At 37.6% G+C, this 16,024-nt stretch overlaps 3 protein-coding genes across 5 annotated transcripts; 2 read left to right on the top strand and 1 right to left on the bottom strand.

The window, feature by feature from the left end:
- Positions 1–28: 28 nt before the first annotated feature.
- Positions 29–4,043, top strand: LOC135598693 (GTP 3',8-cyclase, mitochondrial-like). 3 transcript variants are annotated; one of them, XM_065092901.1, is made up of 7 exons: positions 29–186; positions 365–433; positions 860–1,507; positions 1,630–1,797; positions 1,938–2,129; positions 3,195–3,263; positions 3,446–4,043. In XM_065092901.1, the coding sequence occupies exons 2-7, from the start codon at positions 371–373 to the stop codon at positions 3,455–3,457; spliced, it is 1,152 nt and encodes a 383-aa protein (XP_064948973.1). In that variant the 5' UTR covers positions 29–186; positions 365–370; the 3' UTR covers positions 3,458–4,043. The 3 variants fall into 3 exon arrangements, 2 of the variants coding, with proteins under 2 accessions (XP_064948973.1, XP_064948972.1); XM_065092900.1 differs by having other exon boundaries at positions 3,555–4,043; XR_010481669.1 differs by lacking the exon at positions 3,446–4,043 and having other exon boundaries at positions 1,630–1,802.
- A 682-nt stretch (positions 4,044–4,725) lies between these two features.
- Positions 4,726–9,514, top strand: LOC103993358 (probable plastid-lipid-associated protein 13, chloroplastic). The gene is made up of 7 exons (XM_009413392.3): positions 4,726–5,064; positions 5,547–5,668; positions 5,949–6,032; positions 6,284–6,380; positions 7,334–7,550; positions 8,415–8,467; positions 9,203–9,514. Exons 1-7 carry the CDS (start codon positions 4,822–4,824, stop codon positions 9,302–9,304), a joined length of 918 nt encoding a protein of 305 aa, XP_009411667.2. The 5' UTR covers positions 4,726–4,821; the 3' UTR covers positions 9,305–9,514.
- Positions 9,515–10,432: 918 nt separating this feature from the next.
- On the bottom strand, positions 10,433–10,861 carry LOC103993349 (VQ motif-containing protein 17). The gene has a single exon (XM_009413380.3). The coding sequence runs from the start codon at positions 10,859–10,861 to the stop codon at positions 10,433–10,435; it is 429 nt and encodes a 142-aa protein (XP_009411655.3).
- Between the last annotated feature and the right edge of the window lie 5,163 nt (positions 10,862–16,024).

A 16,024-nucleotide genomic window follows, 5' to 3' on the forward strand; every position in this document is an offset into this window, starting at 1 on the left:
AATATGTAATGCGATAAATAGGAGGAGGCCGTCGAGAAGACGTGTTGAACGAGATATCCCTCTTCCTCTCTGCCAACGGCCGGCGCGTCTCCTCCTACGACTCCAAATCATTTCTTTTTCGATTCCTGTCGCGAACCCTGTCTCCATGTTCTGATTCATCGAGGGAACCAAGGTTCCGACCGAGAGGTAGGTCGGTCGGCGGATCCTTGTTCGTCTTTTTCTTTTGGTTGCTTTGATTTGGATTCGATCCCGTGGCAGCATTCGGGGACCGGATGATTCGCCTGCTACCTGTTCGATTTTTTGTTTGCGTGAATTCCCGTAGATGATCTTGCTTCATCTTGTTATTTGATCGGATCCTGTTTAGGTGAACATGCGGGGCTACGTCCGGGAGCTCCTCCAAGGATGCCTGCGTTCTCGGAGGGCCTATTTTTCGGTAATTTTGCGATCTCATTTTGACTTTTGGATGTTGACCGTATAAGATAAGGGATAGTTGTTGGAGAACCTGGTTATGAGCTAAAATATAAGATAAATTCTGGGCTTTGAGGATAATGCGTATGCAAATGCTTTTGCCCTTTTCCATTATTCAATTTGTCTTGCAAGTTTGTGATACAATTGGTGGTAACTATGTCAAGAGTTTCTTGCGAACTGGACGGATCGGTGTTGGCTTGTCTCAATTTATGTGTAATCAGCTTTGCATAAAATTTTAGAAGCTCCCTCTTTTTTATGATTTGGGGGTGAAGAGCAACTCATTGTTGACTTCCGATGCGGCTTTAAAATGACCTGATACATAGAGCATGAGATGCAACTGGTGAACAGAAAGTTTACAGCTCGGCTTGACTGCTTATTGTTATTTGACCAGGTTGACGGTTCTAGATGCAGATTTGGTTGTTTATCAGATTCCTATGGCTCATCTGGCAGAATCAAAGGCTGCTGTCCGAGTGTCGGTACTCCAAGCTGTTCCAGGTCAATGGCTTCTGCAACTTCGTGTGCTGTCTTGTCTGAAGCGTTGCCAAAGGATAAAGATAATCTTGCATCCGATATGCTAATTGATTCATTTGGGAGGTTCCACAATTACTTGAGGATCTCGTTGACGGAGCGTTGCAACCTCAGGTGTCACTATTGCATGCCAGCAGAAGGTGTTGAACTCACACCTAACTCTCAGCTTCTTTCTCACGATGAAATCGTTCGGCTTGCAAATCTCTTTGTGACGTCTGGGGTGGATAAAATTAGGTTGACAGGTGGAGAACCTACAATTAGGAAAGATATAGAAGATATATGCTTGAGTCTTTCCAACTTGAAAGGATTAAAAACACTTGCTATGACCACCAATGGGATCATTCTCACGAAGAAGCTTCCAAAGTTGAAAGAGTGTGGTGTTAATGCGATAAACATTAGTTTGGACACATTGGTCCCAGCAAAGTTTGAATTCATGACCAGACGAAAGGGTCATGAAAGAGTCATGGAGTCAATAGATGCTGCAATAGAACTTGGATACAATCCTGTTAAGGTATGCTCCTTTTCGTTGGATATCGTCTGTTCTCTTCCTTAGAATCTGTCTTGACTATTCTCTTATGTTATACCCTTCCTCTACATAACCACCTGAAATGATTGCCTTTTTTCTTTTATCAGATAAACTGTGTTGTAATGCGTGGATTAAACGATGATGAGATCTGCGATTTTGTAGAGATGACGAGAGAGAAGCCAATCAACGTTCGATTTATTGAGTTCATGCCATTTGATGGGAATGTTTGGAATGTCAAAAAGCTAGTTCCTTATGCGGAGATGCTGGATAGAGTGGTAAGGTAGAACTCTGCCAGATAACAACAACAACTATGAATACCTATAAGAACATATGTTTGTATCCCATTATATACAGGTGCCTTCTTTGTTGTCCATCTTGCATGACGTTGTTTACTGTTTTGTTGCATTCCATGCAGCGACAACGCTTTAAAAATGTACAGAGGCTTAAGGATCACCCTGCAGATACAGCAAAAAATTTCATTGTTGAAGGTCATCGTGGGACAGTCTCATTTATCACATCAATGACTGAGCATTTTTGTGCTGGTTGCAATAGATTGAGGCTCTTAGCTGATGGCAACTTCAAAGTATGTCTATTTGGTCCAGCAGAGGTATGTTATCAATTTATTCTTTGCCTGTCTACTGGTAGTAATTTCTACGTTTCTATCTTTAATGGTCTTCATGATATTTTTCTCAAATTTAATCTGCATTCAGTTCAGCAGATTTGTATCCATGTTAATTTTTTTCCAACATTTACTTAGGGTTTTTCTTCAATTGAATGGTAATAGTATTTTATCTTCTAGTCTGGAATCGCAGTAATTTTAATTAAACCATCAAATGCAAGTTCATATCATGCAAAATGCATGTTATGGGTAACCACTGAGTTTCTACTAAGATCTTGTTTGTACGATTATAAGTATCTACGCCTTAGAGGGTAAAATCAAATCTTTTTTCTTTTCATATTTAACAAGTTTGACTTGCAGAATGTACCAACGTTCTGTTCTATTTGACTTTTACCAAACAAGGGGCGACATTTTGATTTCAAGGAAAGAAAATGATATAAAAGATGCCACTATTATTGTTTAAGACTTCAAACGTTCGTTCAATTGTTGCAATATGAGGTGGCAATTTTTTTTCAAAAGTAATAAGGATATTCTGTAGCACATAGCAGGAAATAATGTGGTTCTGCAAGAGGATGAGTGGCATGACATTGATAAGTCAATTTATACTAGATACAAGGTTTTAAATTTTGGTTCTGCACCAGTTTGTGCAACTGATCAGACTAATAGAGGAGAGGAGTACCTAGTACTACTCGTTGTCGCTGAAAAAATAATAATAATAAAAGATTGAATACAGACACCTTGTGGTGTATATAGTTGAGACTCATCCTTGGTTTGACCACTAAATACTGGTTTGAGTATAAACCGATCTGATTGATATTTAATACGTTAATTAGATCAATCTAGTTAGTCTAGTGATGGGGTCAATGTGTTTTCTTAAAATTTATTCAGATCTAGAAAGTTTAATAAGAACATGGAAAAATGTTCTAAAGGTTGTCCCATTTCCATCTTGCTAATTCAAATTGTCAAAATTGGTACCCTTTTGTGTTCTATGTTTTTCCCTTAGCAACTCCAATTTCCACCAGAGATTAATTTTGTGTTCTGTTACATCTATAGGTAAGCTTAAGAGATCCAATTCGTGCTGGCGTGGATGACCTTGGGCTGAAGGAAATCATTGGAGCTGCGGTATGTATAGATTCTGATTGTTCATTGTGTTCTCCCTTGAGTTGGTTGGAGCTTGTTGATATCTCCTGTAGAAGAATAGCTTTTACGATGCGATGCATGCAGTATCATTTGCAGGGTATTCTGCATATTGAATCTGCCGTCGGAGGTTGTATCCTTCATAATGTGAGAATGTTTTGTTGCAGGATTTATCATGAAGACGTAGAAACTAATGTGTAATTCACCGACTTGGTTTAGTGTTCCAATTTTAGATTAGTTACATCGGTCTTACTAGTCTAGTTGCCTTCTGATCAGGTTAAGAGAAAGAAAGCTGCACATGCTGGGATGTTTGACCTAGCAAAGACAACAAACAGGCCTATGATACACATAGGTGGCTGAGCAGCAGTTAAATCCGAATTGCTTAGAAATGGATATCGGAACGGAGAAATCGCTGCTCCAAGTTGTACGAGTCTAAGAATCGAAAGGAGGAATTGCCATCATAAAGGCAGTTAAATTCTGGACTTCTTTTGCTTCATATTGTTATACGTTGTGTTATTAAAGAAACAAACGTGTTATCGGATCTTGCGAGGAAAGCCACATAGTACAACTTATCTCCTCATCTGAGGATGATACTAATACGCAGGACTGCTGTTAATGTCTCATTTAGATCGGTGCTCTTTAATCTTTTCTTATGTAATGGTTTGATGCCACATTACTGGACCTTGGAAACATGGTGAGGGGATCTCCCTGAAACCTCCGGATCTTTAATGCACGCTTCACACACACGTCTCTTTTCTTTTGTCATTGACAACTGATCCAATTTTAGCTGAAATAGATGACCCAATTGATGTTTGTGATCTCATGCAAGAGCACTGTTGACATCGATGTATATTATATTGATTCCCATCTTTTCCAGAATTATTTGTATGACACAGTAAGATGCTGTATTATGATAAATCTCTTCCTCGTCTTCAAATCATTAAATTGAGCAGCTGTTTCAGCATCTAATATTTTAGTATTAATAATCAATACATGGTAGTAATTTAATAATCAATATTTCTGAGTGTTTCCCAAAATTATCTAATTCTATATGTCGAAAATTAATTTAGTAAGCCAATGAATGGTTAATTAATTTTAGTGGATAAATATTTTATCATACTATCATAAAGTTCTCAGTTCAACCCATTTAAAAGTTTTTTATTTATAATTATTTAAGACTTGTTCTGATACTAATTATAAGCAATATTTATTATTATATTTCATTAACATTATTGTTGTTCCTGCGAATCATTTCTTTGCTTTACAAGGCCACAACCGTCGGTGGAACGGTAGCAGTAACTGGCGTGGCGTAGCATCGATGGGGGTGTTTTAGTCATTTGACACAACAGATGCATACTCGCGTTAATCCAAGCCACACATATTCCTGGGTTATTTTGCCATTGACGACATTACCCTCCGCACATGGATTGTCAACTCCCTCCACCCGGATGATGGGATTCAATCGTTTTCGTGCCGGAAAAAAAAAAGCTAGATTCTTGGGGTTCGATCTCCTCTCTTCGCTTGTGTTCTCCTCGAATCATCCATGGCCGCCGCCATGACGCTCGGCAGCATTCGACCCGCGATCTCTCCTCCTCGTCTCCCCTCTCTTTCTCCGTCGCCGTTGCCGGAGAAGAGCCGACCCGACGCCGGTCTCAGCCTCCGGCGGCACCGACGTGGCCCCGGGCGATGGACGGCCATGGTGCAGCAGCAGACTTTCCAGGGCCCCTCCGCTGCCTACGCCAGAGAGATGGAGCGGCTCTCCGCCAAGGAATCTCTGCTCCTCGCCGTGAGCCTCTCTCTCTAATTACTGCTTATAGATGGTTGAACCTCGCTGACTTCTTGATTCCTACAGTATGGCATGTGGATTATGCTTCGTTTAGCGGAATGGGATAAAATTCGGTGAAAGTTCCATCTCTTTTGAGGTTTCGGATAGAATTGTCGAGTTGCATCAAAATGCTTCTCTTCAAATTATGACCTTTTAACCTCTTTTGCTGCAGAATTTTTTAGCTCACTGGACTCCGTTCTCTTTCTGTTCATTAAGAATTCCTTTAGTATTGGTGTATCGTTCTTCTGGTTGTTGCTTTACTCTTAGAATTGTAGAATGTCCTAATTTCTTGGCAGATTTTGGTACACTTATAATTCCTCATTTTGCATTGCTTTATCTTTCGGAAAAGCTATTTATATTATGCCAATGTGGGAACGGAGTTTTCTATTAATTAGTTTTGGTATTTGGCTTTTCTGATTTGTTCCGCAAAACTATTATTTCAGTTCAAGGATGCTGGGGGCTTCCAATCATTGATCAGTGGACAGACAACAGAGCTGCAGCGGATTGATGTTAACGAGAGGATTGTCAGTCTTGAGCGACTAAATCCCACTGCCCGTCCCACAACGTATGTTTACTCATTAAGAGAGTATGCAACAGTTGTAAAAAAATCAATTTTATATCAGTTGTGATGTTTGGAATGGATCGACAAATTTGTTTATCACTTTGAGAGGTGGTTGGCAGTAGCTGAGGTTGGCTGTGGGCTGCGTATCAATCTCTTGCCCATATGCACTAAAGCAACTAGGATTTTAAATTTAAACTGAAATAGTTTTTAGTAGTTTCTTAGGTGGTAAATCAAGATTCTGTTTCTGCTACGTCTTTATATTTGTTGTCTATTCAATTTGCAGATCACCCTTTCTGGAAGGCTGGTGGAACTTCGAGTGGTTTAGTGCTGGTAGCCCTGCATCATTTGCTGCAAGATTTCTGTTTCAGTAGGGATCTCTTTCTTAAAAATATTTCCCCGCAGCATCACATGAATGGTGGCTTAAACATTTTTTGGGTCATCCGCATAAAGGAGCTAATTGTGTGCAGACCATTTGGTTTTAATGCCATGTAGAAGCAATCAGTTTTTGGTTTTGGATGCATCTATAGCCACTTAGTAGAACCAGGGCCTTTCGGAACAATATAGTTAATGATGAAAACTTCCTAGTTGCTTTATCTAATGTGAATGTGTTTCTTTCAGGAGATCACCTGCAACTTTAGCCAATTTGTTGGGAATGGATATGCTGTTAAAGGATGGATACTCAAAAATCACAGCAAACCTTAGGTTTTTGAACTCTGTAAGCCCAAATGACAACTTTATTTGTTATTAAGATATTTCAGGTTTTAGTATGAATTGATGTCTGCAGGATACAACGTATGAGATATGTTCGCCTGCATTTCTTTTGTTCATGCAAGTAAGCTAAATGATACACCGTCAACTCTCAGTCAAATGGTTCTGTGGAGGAGAAGGAGAAATCTTTAGCAGGTCAAGGATGTAACATGAAAGTTTAAAAGCTTAATATGATTAAATTACTTAGCAGAGTTACTGTTTTGGCCCCATGAAATAGGGTTGTTGCTTGTTGTCATTCTTATGTGAAAGTTTGGCTTATTGATTAGTTGATATACCAAATTTGTATTTGCATTTGGAAGTGGTTAGTCAAGCATCTCTCACATGACGAAAGTCTCCATAGTAAGTGCCAACTTTTATTTACCGAAATATACTAAAATATTTTAGATGCTAATTCGTTTTGTTCTTGTTTACTATATCCTCTGTACCATTTAAGGTGTGGAGTATATTTGCTTTGTCTCATTGACCTCAGTTGTAACGTGACACCAATTTTCTAATACTTCTGAGTGTAGACAAGTTATATCTGATGTTGTTTATTGAACAGATCTTACATTCATCTTAGAACATATCCTACTCTCAGGGCAGGGATACGTCTTCTTCAGCAACGGCTTTATCCTTGTTAATCATATGCACTCAGTATTTAGTTGTTTCTGATTGATTAATATGCTGATTTAGCAGGAATGTTACCTTTTAAATCACTCATTGATGCTTTCAATGGCACAACTTATTGATGAAATCATTATATTGTTAATAGTTAATTACTAAGATTGCTTTCAGGCCCTTGTGCTAGTGTATGCCTGTGAACTATTAACATTTTCTAGAATTTGTGCCTGTTAACTGCATTGTTCTGCAGCTGGATTATCAATTCCACTTGCAAAATGACATGTATTATCTTGGATGCAGATAGAAAGCAAGTTTCTCCTGACAACCAAATTGTCATTAGAGGGTCCTACCCGGATGAAAGAAGAGTATGTTGAGGGGACATTGGAAACACCCACAGTTAGTCAAGAGGCTGTACCAGAACAGTTGAAGGGCGTTGTTGGACAAGCAACCACTGCTTTGCAGCAACTTCCTGCACCAATTAAGGATGCCTTTGCAAATGGACTGAAAATTTCACTAAGTAACTACAGTTCAATTTGAATCCGTTATACAGATATGCCAAAATTGTACATTTTCTCAATTGTTAAATTTGACAGAGTACAGAGAATTTGAAACAAAAGGTTAGATGTTTTCTGGGTTAACTTAGTGCCAATTTTGTGATATAGGATCTGGTCCAAAACACTTAATTAGGAGCTACTGCTTAGTGGTATTATTATAAACATCCAAGACCTTTGCCATTCACACATGTAGCAAGATCGATCATACACATTGGCACCTGATCAGCCCAACAGGACCTATGACAAAGTTCTCTTAGCCACAAACAAAAATACGCACCAGGTCAGCTTTATTGTTATTTGGAACCCAATTTCAGGCTTCACTCAAAGCGCTGGGGCCAAATTTGATGAAATGTTAGTTCCTTGGTCATTTTTACAAAGATCACTAGTGTGACACTTTGATTTAGTCCTATACTGGAAGTGATAGGATGACCGTGGTAGACTGTTCTGTCTGTTAAGCAGAAGCACATTGTTCGGATATGGTCATTCAGTGTTCACTTGTATTAATGCTACAACTTGTCCAATAGTGTGAACATGTTCAAAATTTTTTGGCATGATTTGCATGCCATCGAATTATTTTTCGTTGGTTCTGTAATTAATTTATTTGCTGGTACTTAAGGATACCTCTTACCATTTTATTTTATTTTTAATATTCCATCCTTTGGTTCATCTAATATGCCTGCATTTATTTGTTCAAATTTCCATGTGCTAAGCCAAAGAAACCTGTATGTACCTGATATTTATTTATGTTAAAATGTTTTAATGGAATGTTCGTACTATTTTAGTTAATTAAATTGCAGGTGCTAAGCTCATTTTTCTGCTTCCTTCAGGTGGTGCTTTTGAGAGAATGTTCATGATTTCCTACTTGGATGAAGAAATATTGGTATGAAATTAAGTTCTGCTTGTAATGCATGAAAATAAATATTATTTCGAATATCTTAAATAAATGCCGTGGGCCTGCAACTTTCATTTGTTAGCAAACAAATAAATTAGCTGATGCTAATTTTCTAGTGAAAGCAAAACCTGAATTTATCAAGCATTGCGTAACAAACATTGCTGTTTATATGCAGTTCATTTAGGCCGTAAACTTTCTGTAGCTTTATGGTCTGACTAATGCAGTTAATCCTTGGTGATTGTTTTAAAGTCCATAAAATATGGTTATGCTCTTTAGTTTTTCCATTTTTTTCAGGATTGGAGTTCTTGTGAGTTTCATATGGTAATCTTGAACACATTCAGCTAGCTTACTCTGTCTGCATTTCTTTCACAATGTTTCGCAAATGAACTATATTCAGTCTTGCTGTGATAGCATAGTAGTTTTCACGTTTTAAGTTAAAAGACAGAAAATGTGATACTATCATTTGACTATTAGTATGAAGACTCCAGAAATCTATCTTTTCTGTCACGAAATTTGTCTTCTCTTTTCCTCTTATGCATTCTTCTTTTCCGATGGAACTAATAAACCTGAAGGTAATTTATTGTTTTTCTGCATTTATCTTCATATGAAACTAAAAGACTCTTGGTCTTATGGAATGTGGTGGGATAAATGTTTGTCCATGTTGACTGTGATACTCTGATACCGATTCAATTTTAGCCTTCTGACACAAAGTGTTTGCTTCAGATAACGAGGGATTCTGCTGGAGCTCCTGATGTTCTTACAAGATTGGAAGGGTCTCCAGCATCGTCCGCGACAGACTCCATGATGTCAGAGTATGAAAGTTAACCATTGTCCCTGAGTTGGTATGGATCCACCATCCTGCACCAGAATTCCTCTACTGCACCCACCCCCAATCCACATACACACTAATGCAATACTTTTATCAGGCCGATCCACTGTAAACTCTCACAAGTGCTTTGTTCTCCTTGTCCTGCAAATATTATTTGTTTGTCGAGACATTACATGCACAGTGGATAACAACCATTTCAAAAACTCTGATTTGAGTTGCTAGCGATGATCACTCACACCAATTGCTGCAATTTTCATGTGTGTGAATGATCATTAATCGTGCGCGTCAGGTATGTTTATCAACTCAACTGAACTGGCATTCTTTGTCATAGAATACTAATTCAATCAGTCAGGTATGTTTATCTACTCAACTGAACTGCATTCTTTGTCATAGGATACTAATTCAATCAGTTGATGGTCAGATGGAGAGATGCTTGGTGATTTGGGTACTAGAAACATTAATCATCCTTTTTTTTCAAGTTCATTTCCAAGTAATGTGGGATGAGTAATTGCATTTTCACCAGTTTTTCTTTAGTCAGTGAGATATAGGACATATGAACTATATCTTTGATCATCCTTGAAGCTAGTAAATAATTCATTCACAAGGTGATCTCAGTATCTTAAGAAAGGTGAAGTGGCAAAAATGAATGACCAAAGAGGATAGTTCAAATGAATTTGATGAAGTTGGATTCATGAATTGCATCTGATTTGAACTCCCACATTTGTGTCTCCTCATATCAAATTATGTGCATTCAATAAACTTATTACAGGTCCAGAAATCATATCCAGATGGATTCCATGTAGCCAAACAACAACAATCTTGCCTCTAAAATCAGATCCTAGGATGTTAAGAGAGAGAGAGAGAGAGAGAGAGAGAGAGAGAGAGAGAGAGAGAGAGAGAGAGAGAGGGTGGAACAATTAATGAAAGAAATCTTTGTATTCACAGTAAACAAAGGTGGGGAAAATAGATTAGGAAAAGAGGATGTGCTCCACCTTTATGATCGACCCAAGAAATAATAAGAAGAGACCATTATAACTCCAATTAATCTGCAAATCCAATCCTCTAAACTAAGGCTTTCAGTCTTCATTGGAAGCAGGCATTCATTTACCACAGACTACACTCCGTCACGTGAAAGAAGCACCCACAGGCAGCAACGGGGAGTCACCGATCGGGTCCCCAAAGAAACGTTCTGCAGCTCCCAGCTCGCTAAAGAAGCTGGCGATGTCGTCCTCCGACAGCTCGATACTTGTCTCCTCCTTCACTCTCTCATGCATCAAGTCCCTGTGGCCACCGCGCACGGATCTCCGGTCTGCTTCATCGATAGTCGTCGGCGGCGACGCCTTCTTCTTCTTCTTCTTCTTCTTGCTGGCTATTGCCTTCGTGGGTTTGCCGGTGAGTCGTTGCACGAGCTCGCGGAAGTTCTCGGCGTCGGTCTTTATGATCTCCGGCGCGAACAGGTGCACTATTCTGATCTTGGGTTTCAGCTTCGGCATCACATGTGAATCCTTGCTCGGTGTCAATAAGGCTGGCCGATCTATATCTGCTTCCTTCATGATGTCCAGAGAGAGAGAGAGTTTGGGAGGAAGAATGAGAGGTAATGGGGAATTTATACATTGAGGCAAGTTGGAGGCAGCAATACTAATATTATGAGAAGAAGAAGAAAGGTAAAAAGAGGAGGAAAAGTTTGGAACAAAAGAAAACAAGTATCAACTTCACAAGAATGAAGAGAGAGAGAGAGTGAGAGAGAGAGACAGAGAATAAAACTAATACGGCAAACATCTCTCAGTTTGCTGCAAGTGTTATGGCAACTGATAGACGCCATTTTACCATTCATGCTTCTATCAAAGTCCAACTTCCTTTCTAATCGAGTCATGAGACGATGTTAAGCGGCACATTTTGGTGTCATCCACGTGGACCCAGACAAACAAATACGATGATGCATGCGTGGAACTTCAAGTCCGATGTGACGCGTAATACACATATGGCGGGCAATCGCTCGTCGTTCCCTCCGTATGAACGACATCATCATTGTATAGTCATCCCGGAAAGTTCGGGGCAGCGCCGCGCGGTACCGATCTATGCAGGTCAGTCGACACTCGCACAAAAGCTTAAGTCGGTCGTCCGAGAAGTCGACTATAGTTAATTGACCCTGTACGATCAACTCATCGTCGCAGGTCGTCCGAGTAGTAATCATATCAAATACATTAAGATTATATTTATTAATTTGTTAAACCTAATTTAGGATATCACAATCCGATAGGTTAATTAGTCTATCAATTTCTTTTAGTTGAAATCAAAATATATAAGTTAAAATTAATAATAATATATTAATCTTAATCTCATTCACTTAATATGAAACTAATCAAGATATTATATAAGATATTTAATTATAAGTTAATGATAATAGACTTATGCAACTAAATCAAAAAGTTAATTATAAGTTCAACGATAATACAACATAACATAAGGTCTGTTTGCTAGCGTCATCCATGAGTTTTCTTTCCTCTACTTTGATCCTTACACTTCAAGTTTGTACCTAACACTGCTTTGTTCATTCTAACAAGTTGTTGATGCTGAAATCTATTGGCATCTATGTGCACTGCACCAGTTGATACTGAGAGACAGAGAGAGAGAGAGAGAGAGTGATTTCAACTATACAGCTCTCCAAAACTACAACTACTACAATATGTTACAAGCTGTATCCACATCATCTAATTGACGTTGATAATGAGATACTTGTGGCAATATGCTGTTAATAAAGGTGATAATTAATTTAACTGATAAAGATTTTAAATATATATCGTAAGATTAAAGCTCAAATCTTATCTTTATCATTTACCTTTTAAAAAATAAATATGTTATTAATCAAAGAAGAAAAGAACAGTACTTATGAGCTGCATCTGAGTTTAATATGGTACATTGAATCCACTTGACTTTGGGCATGTAAGTGGCCCTTCCTAATTCGATAAGTCACATGGACAAGCTATTGTGATTAAGATAATGATGATGATGATGATGATGATGATGCATTGGATTGCAATAGTCAATGATGGTGACAGTGGCTGAAGAAGACATGGAATGCTATGGTTGTGGTGTTTAAGTAACCAATCTTGCGTCTAAGTGTTACGTGAGATGATGCTTACGCCTCCTTAAATTCCAATCTAGTTGTCAACCAATAATTCCAAAATATTTTATTTATATCTTTAATATCTCCTAGTACGCACTTGAATGCCATGTCATTACAAACCTAATTCCTATTTAAACAACTCATCGTCATCTGGATACATCGGTCAAGTAACATTCGATTTCGTAAAACTATTCATACGAAATAACTCGTAGCTATCCTTATTTAAAGCTCATATTACTTTAAGCTTCGTACCATCCCGACACTACGATAATGAACTCGAACCAAAATATATTATTTAGTTTTAAAAAATACTTATTTAATTTTAAGATTTTTTTATTTCATAAACAATTTATTCGTGCAAAAACAAAAATTTTAGCCTTTTTTTTTCTTTTTGCCTTTGAAGTGATTGATTTTTTAGTCAGTATCTAGGTATTTCTAATCATCGAAAATAGTTTTGGCTACACTAAAATTATATTTAGGATTGATTCGAATTAAAGAAAAAAAAGGCAATCGAGTCGAATTTTGGTGTATAGGTAAATTAATCATCATAGTTTGTGACATTATTAAATAATAACAATAATATCAGCATTATTTTTCTTGGCATGCTTGATTTAGATTTGAGTAAAATCGATTTGGTTACAAATTATAATCATCAAATTTAATATAAATACATAGGTAATTAATTTATTATATATTTACCTTTTTGCCCTTCTTTCATTTCATTGTCTCGTTTATCACCTGTAGGCAATAGTATCTCTCTAATGGGCTTTGCTTCCCTTTCCAATGGGCCGGTCCGGACCATCTTACTGTAAGATGCGATATAATGAGCCAGCCCACAGTGTTCCATATGCTCCACTCATTGTTCCATATGTTCCATATGAGATATAATGAGCCGGCCCACAGTGGCCCACGATATATTGAACCGGACCATCTTATCTTTGTAATGGGCCGGATTACCTCGGCTCCTCTTATTGTTAGATACTGTATGATGAACCGGGCCTTTTTTCCTAATGGCCTGGTCCATCTCGACCGCTCTCGTCTATTGGTGGGCTCCGTTTCGTACTTACATCGGACGGCTGGCGTCCCTCTCTTCCATCGCTCTGTTTCGATCAACGGTCTTCAAGACTCTCTCAGCCGTTCGATCAAGCGTCTAAAACACCTCAAACCACAGCGGAGATCGTTGTTTTCCTATCCTCGCGCCACCTCGAAAGCTTCCGTCATGTGAGCCCCACAGATGCAGCGAATCAGAGACGGGTAAGTGGTCGCTTTAAATGAATACACTACCGTTCTTCCCGGGTGGTGTTATATATATATATATATATATATATATATATATATATATATATATATAGCGAGAACTGCTTTTGAATCGCCCTTTCTCGCCTTTTGCGCTCTTCTGTCGGTGAGATCACTCTTCCCCTCTTTCGCTCTACTCTCCACGATCGCTTCTTTCTTCTGCGGAAAACCCTAACTCTCGATCGGATCATTTGTCTCTTTCCTTCTCGATTCTTTGCATGTGATTCTGGAGATGATCTCTCGGATGTTGTTAGGAGGATTAAGCTTTTAACATTTTCCTTTTTTTTTTTATCGTTTCCTTCTGTTTCTTGAAACCCTCTCGTCCTTCTATGTTGAATTGATGTGAAGTTTGCCCTTCATAGGGTATCTCCTGATCAATGCTGTTCTTCCGGAGCCTTGCGGGGCTCTCGAAGCTCTGGTCTCGTCTGGTGAGTGGATCTTGTTGAACTAAATCGTTGTTTTCGGCCGTCGGAACTCTCGCGATCACTTTGTTTTACTCTTGGTGATCTTTTGGAACACTGTTATTCGGCAAAATTCCGTGGTGACTATTGATTCCAGGCGCAGCAGTCCGTCTCGTTGGGTTCAGTCGGAAGGTTGCAAGTCCAGAGCGTATCGCATCTCGTGAGTTCATGTTTTTATTCCTCTGTTGCATTCGTTCTACTAGTGCTTTACCTGTCTTCAACCTTCAACGACTAAGTAAATTGGATGGTTTGAGATTTCTTTTTTGTTTGTTTGCAGACTTTTCATGTGCTGTTGATTGACCCATTCCTATGCTTCATTGATGCTTATCTTGTTTCTTTCAGAGTATTCCAATTATATATAGCACTACAAATTCTTGGATTGCTTGCTTACACATATGTCTGCTTCCTTTCCCTGTTTCCTAAATGCTCTGTTACTTTCATATACATGATTGGATCTATGTTCGCAAATACTTGATTTTTTTTTTCTGTTTGTTCCGTATTTTTTGCTTTGTAGGATCTTCATTCTCATTTGAATTGATACCGGGATAACATGTTTAGTGTTTTCATTAAGTAGTTCAATTCTCGTTTAGGAACCTTTGGCTTCTTTCCATATCATTGCTTAGATGATTACGTAGCCTCATCTTCGTAGCCCACACCATTTTTAGTCATTCTAGATGTTTTTTTTTCTTTTTGATGTGTTTGACTTATTTCTAATAGGCACTAAATAAATATTTATCCTGACATAAAAAGTTTGAAGAGATAAATATGTTGGGCTAATTACATATTACTCATTGTAATTAGCCCCCTTTAGTATTTCGATACTTACAATTTCAAAAGTTATATTGGGATCTCTATACATGGTTAAAATATAATTTTATAGGGTTAAATATCAAAAGAGAATAGTTTTGTTAGAACAATGGGTTTAAATGTTTCGTTTTTGTAAATATAAAAATCTGAATGTAACTCTTAAAAGTATAGGTATCGAAATACAAAAAGTAACTAATTATAGAGGATAATATAATATTGATATAGATAAAAGTTTCAAAGCATAATCATATTATTGATACTATAAATATTTATGTGCTTCTAAATAACGACTTTTATTTTATGATATAGTTGGCCTTATTCATCATGCAAATATCATTTTTTGTATTTGATATATATTTTTTTTTGTGAACATATTACCTCAAATAGTGTGTCCTAACAATTTTTTTTTCAAAACAATTATGCAAATTACAAGAGTGTAAGAAATTTGTTGGTTGGTTGGTCTTATTGAAACTTGGAAACCATTTTATTTTATCTTTCGAAGAATCAAATATGTTCATTGTGGTTAAGTCGTGGCAGGGAGCCATTGCTTGAGGGTCTTTTATGGCCACTTTCCCTTGAAAAGTGATCTTTGAACTTGTTTATCTTTACATAGTAACTTTACTACCTCGATCATGCTTTTTGAAATCTGGTTCATTGTTCTAAACTTTAATTACTTAACAGGATAATATAGATGAGTGGATATAAGATGTATAATTGATTAATGAAGGAAGAAGTATGTTTTCTAGTGATTTAAGTGGCAATGCAAGAAGATTGTTAATATTCACTAGATTGCTAGAGGATTTTATTTAGGTTCTGAAACTGTCTTCTGAATATTCCAATAGTCTTGTAAACTTTAATTACTTAACAGGATAAATCTTCTATGTTTTTGGAGAGCAGGAATATTAAATAGATATCCACCAAGAACAAATAATAAAAAATTCATCTCAAGAGGTTCTTAATTGCATTCCATCCGCTTTGCAACTCCATAGGTTTAAACTAAAAATTTAGGATTAATTATATATTAT

This window comes from Musa acuminata, chromosome BXJ2-1 (genome assembly GCF_036884655.1).
Source record: "Musa acuminata AAA Group cultivar baxijiao chromosome BXJ2-1, Cavendish_Baxijiao_AAA, whole genome shotgun sequence".
Classification (NCBI taxonomy): domain Eukaryota; kingdom Viridiplantae; phylum Streptophyta; class Magnoliopsida; order Zingiberales; family Musaceae; genus Musa; species Musa acuminata.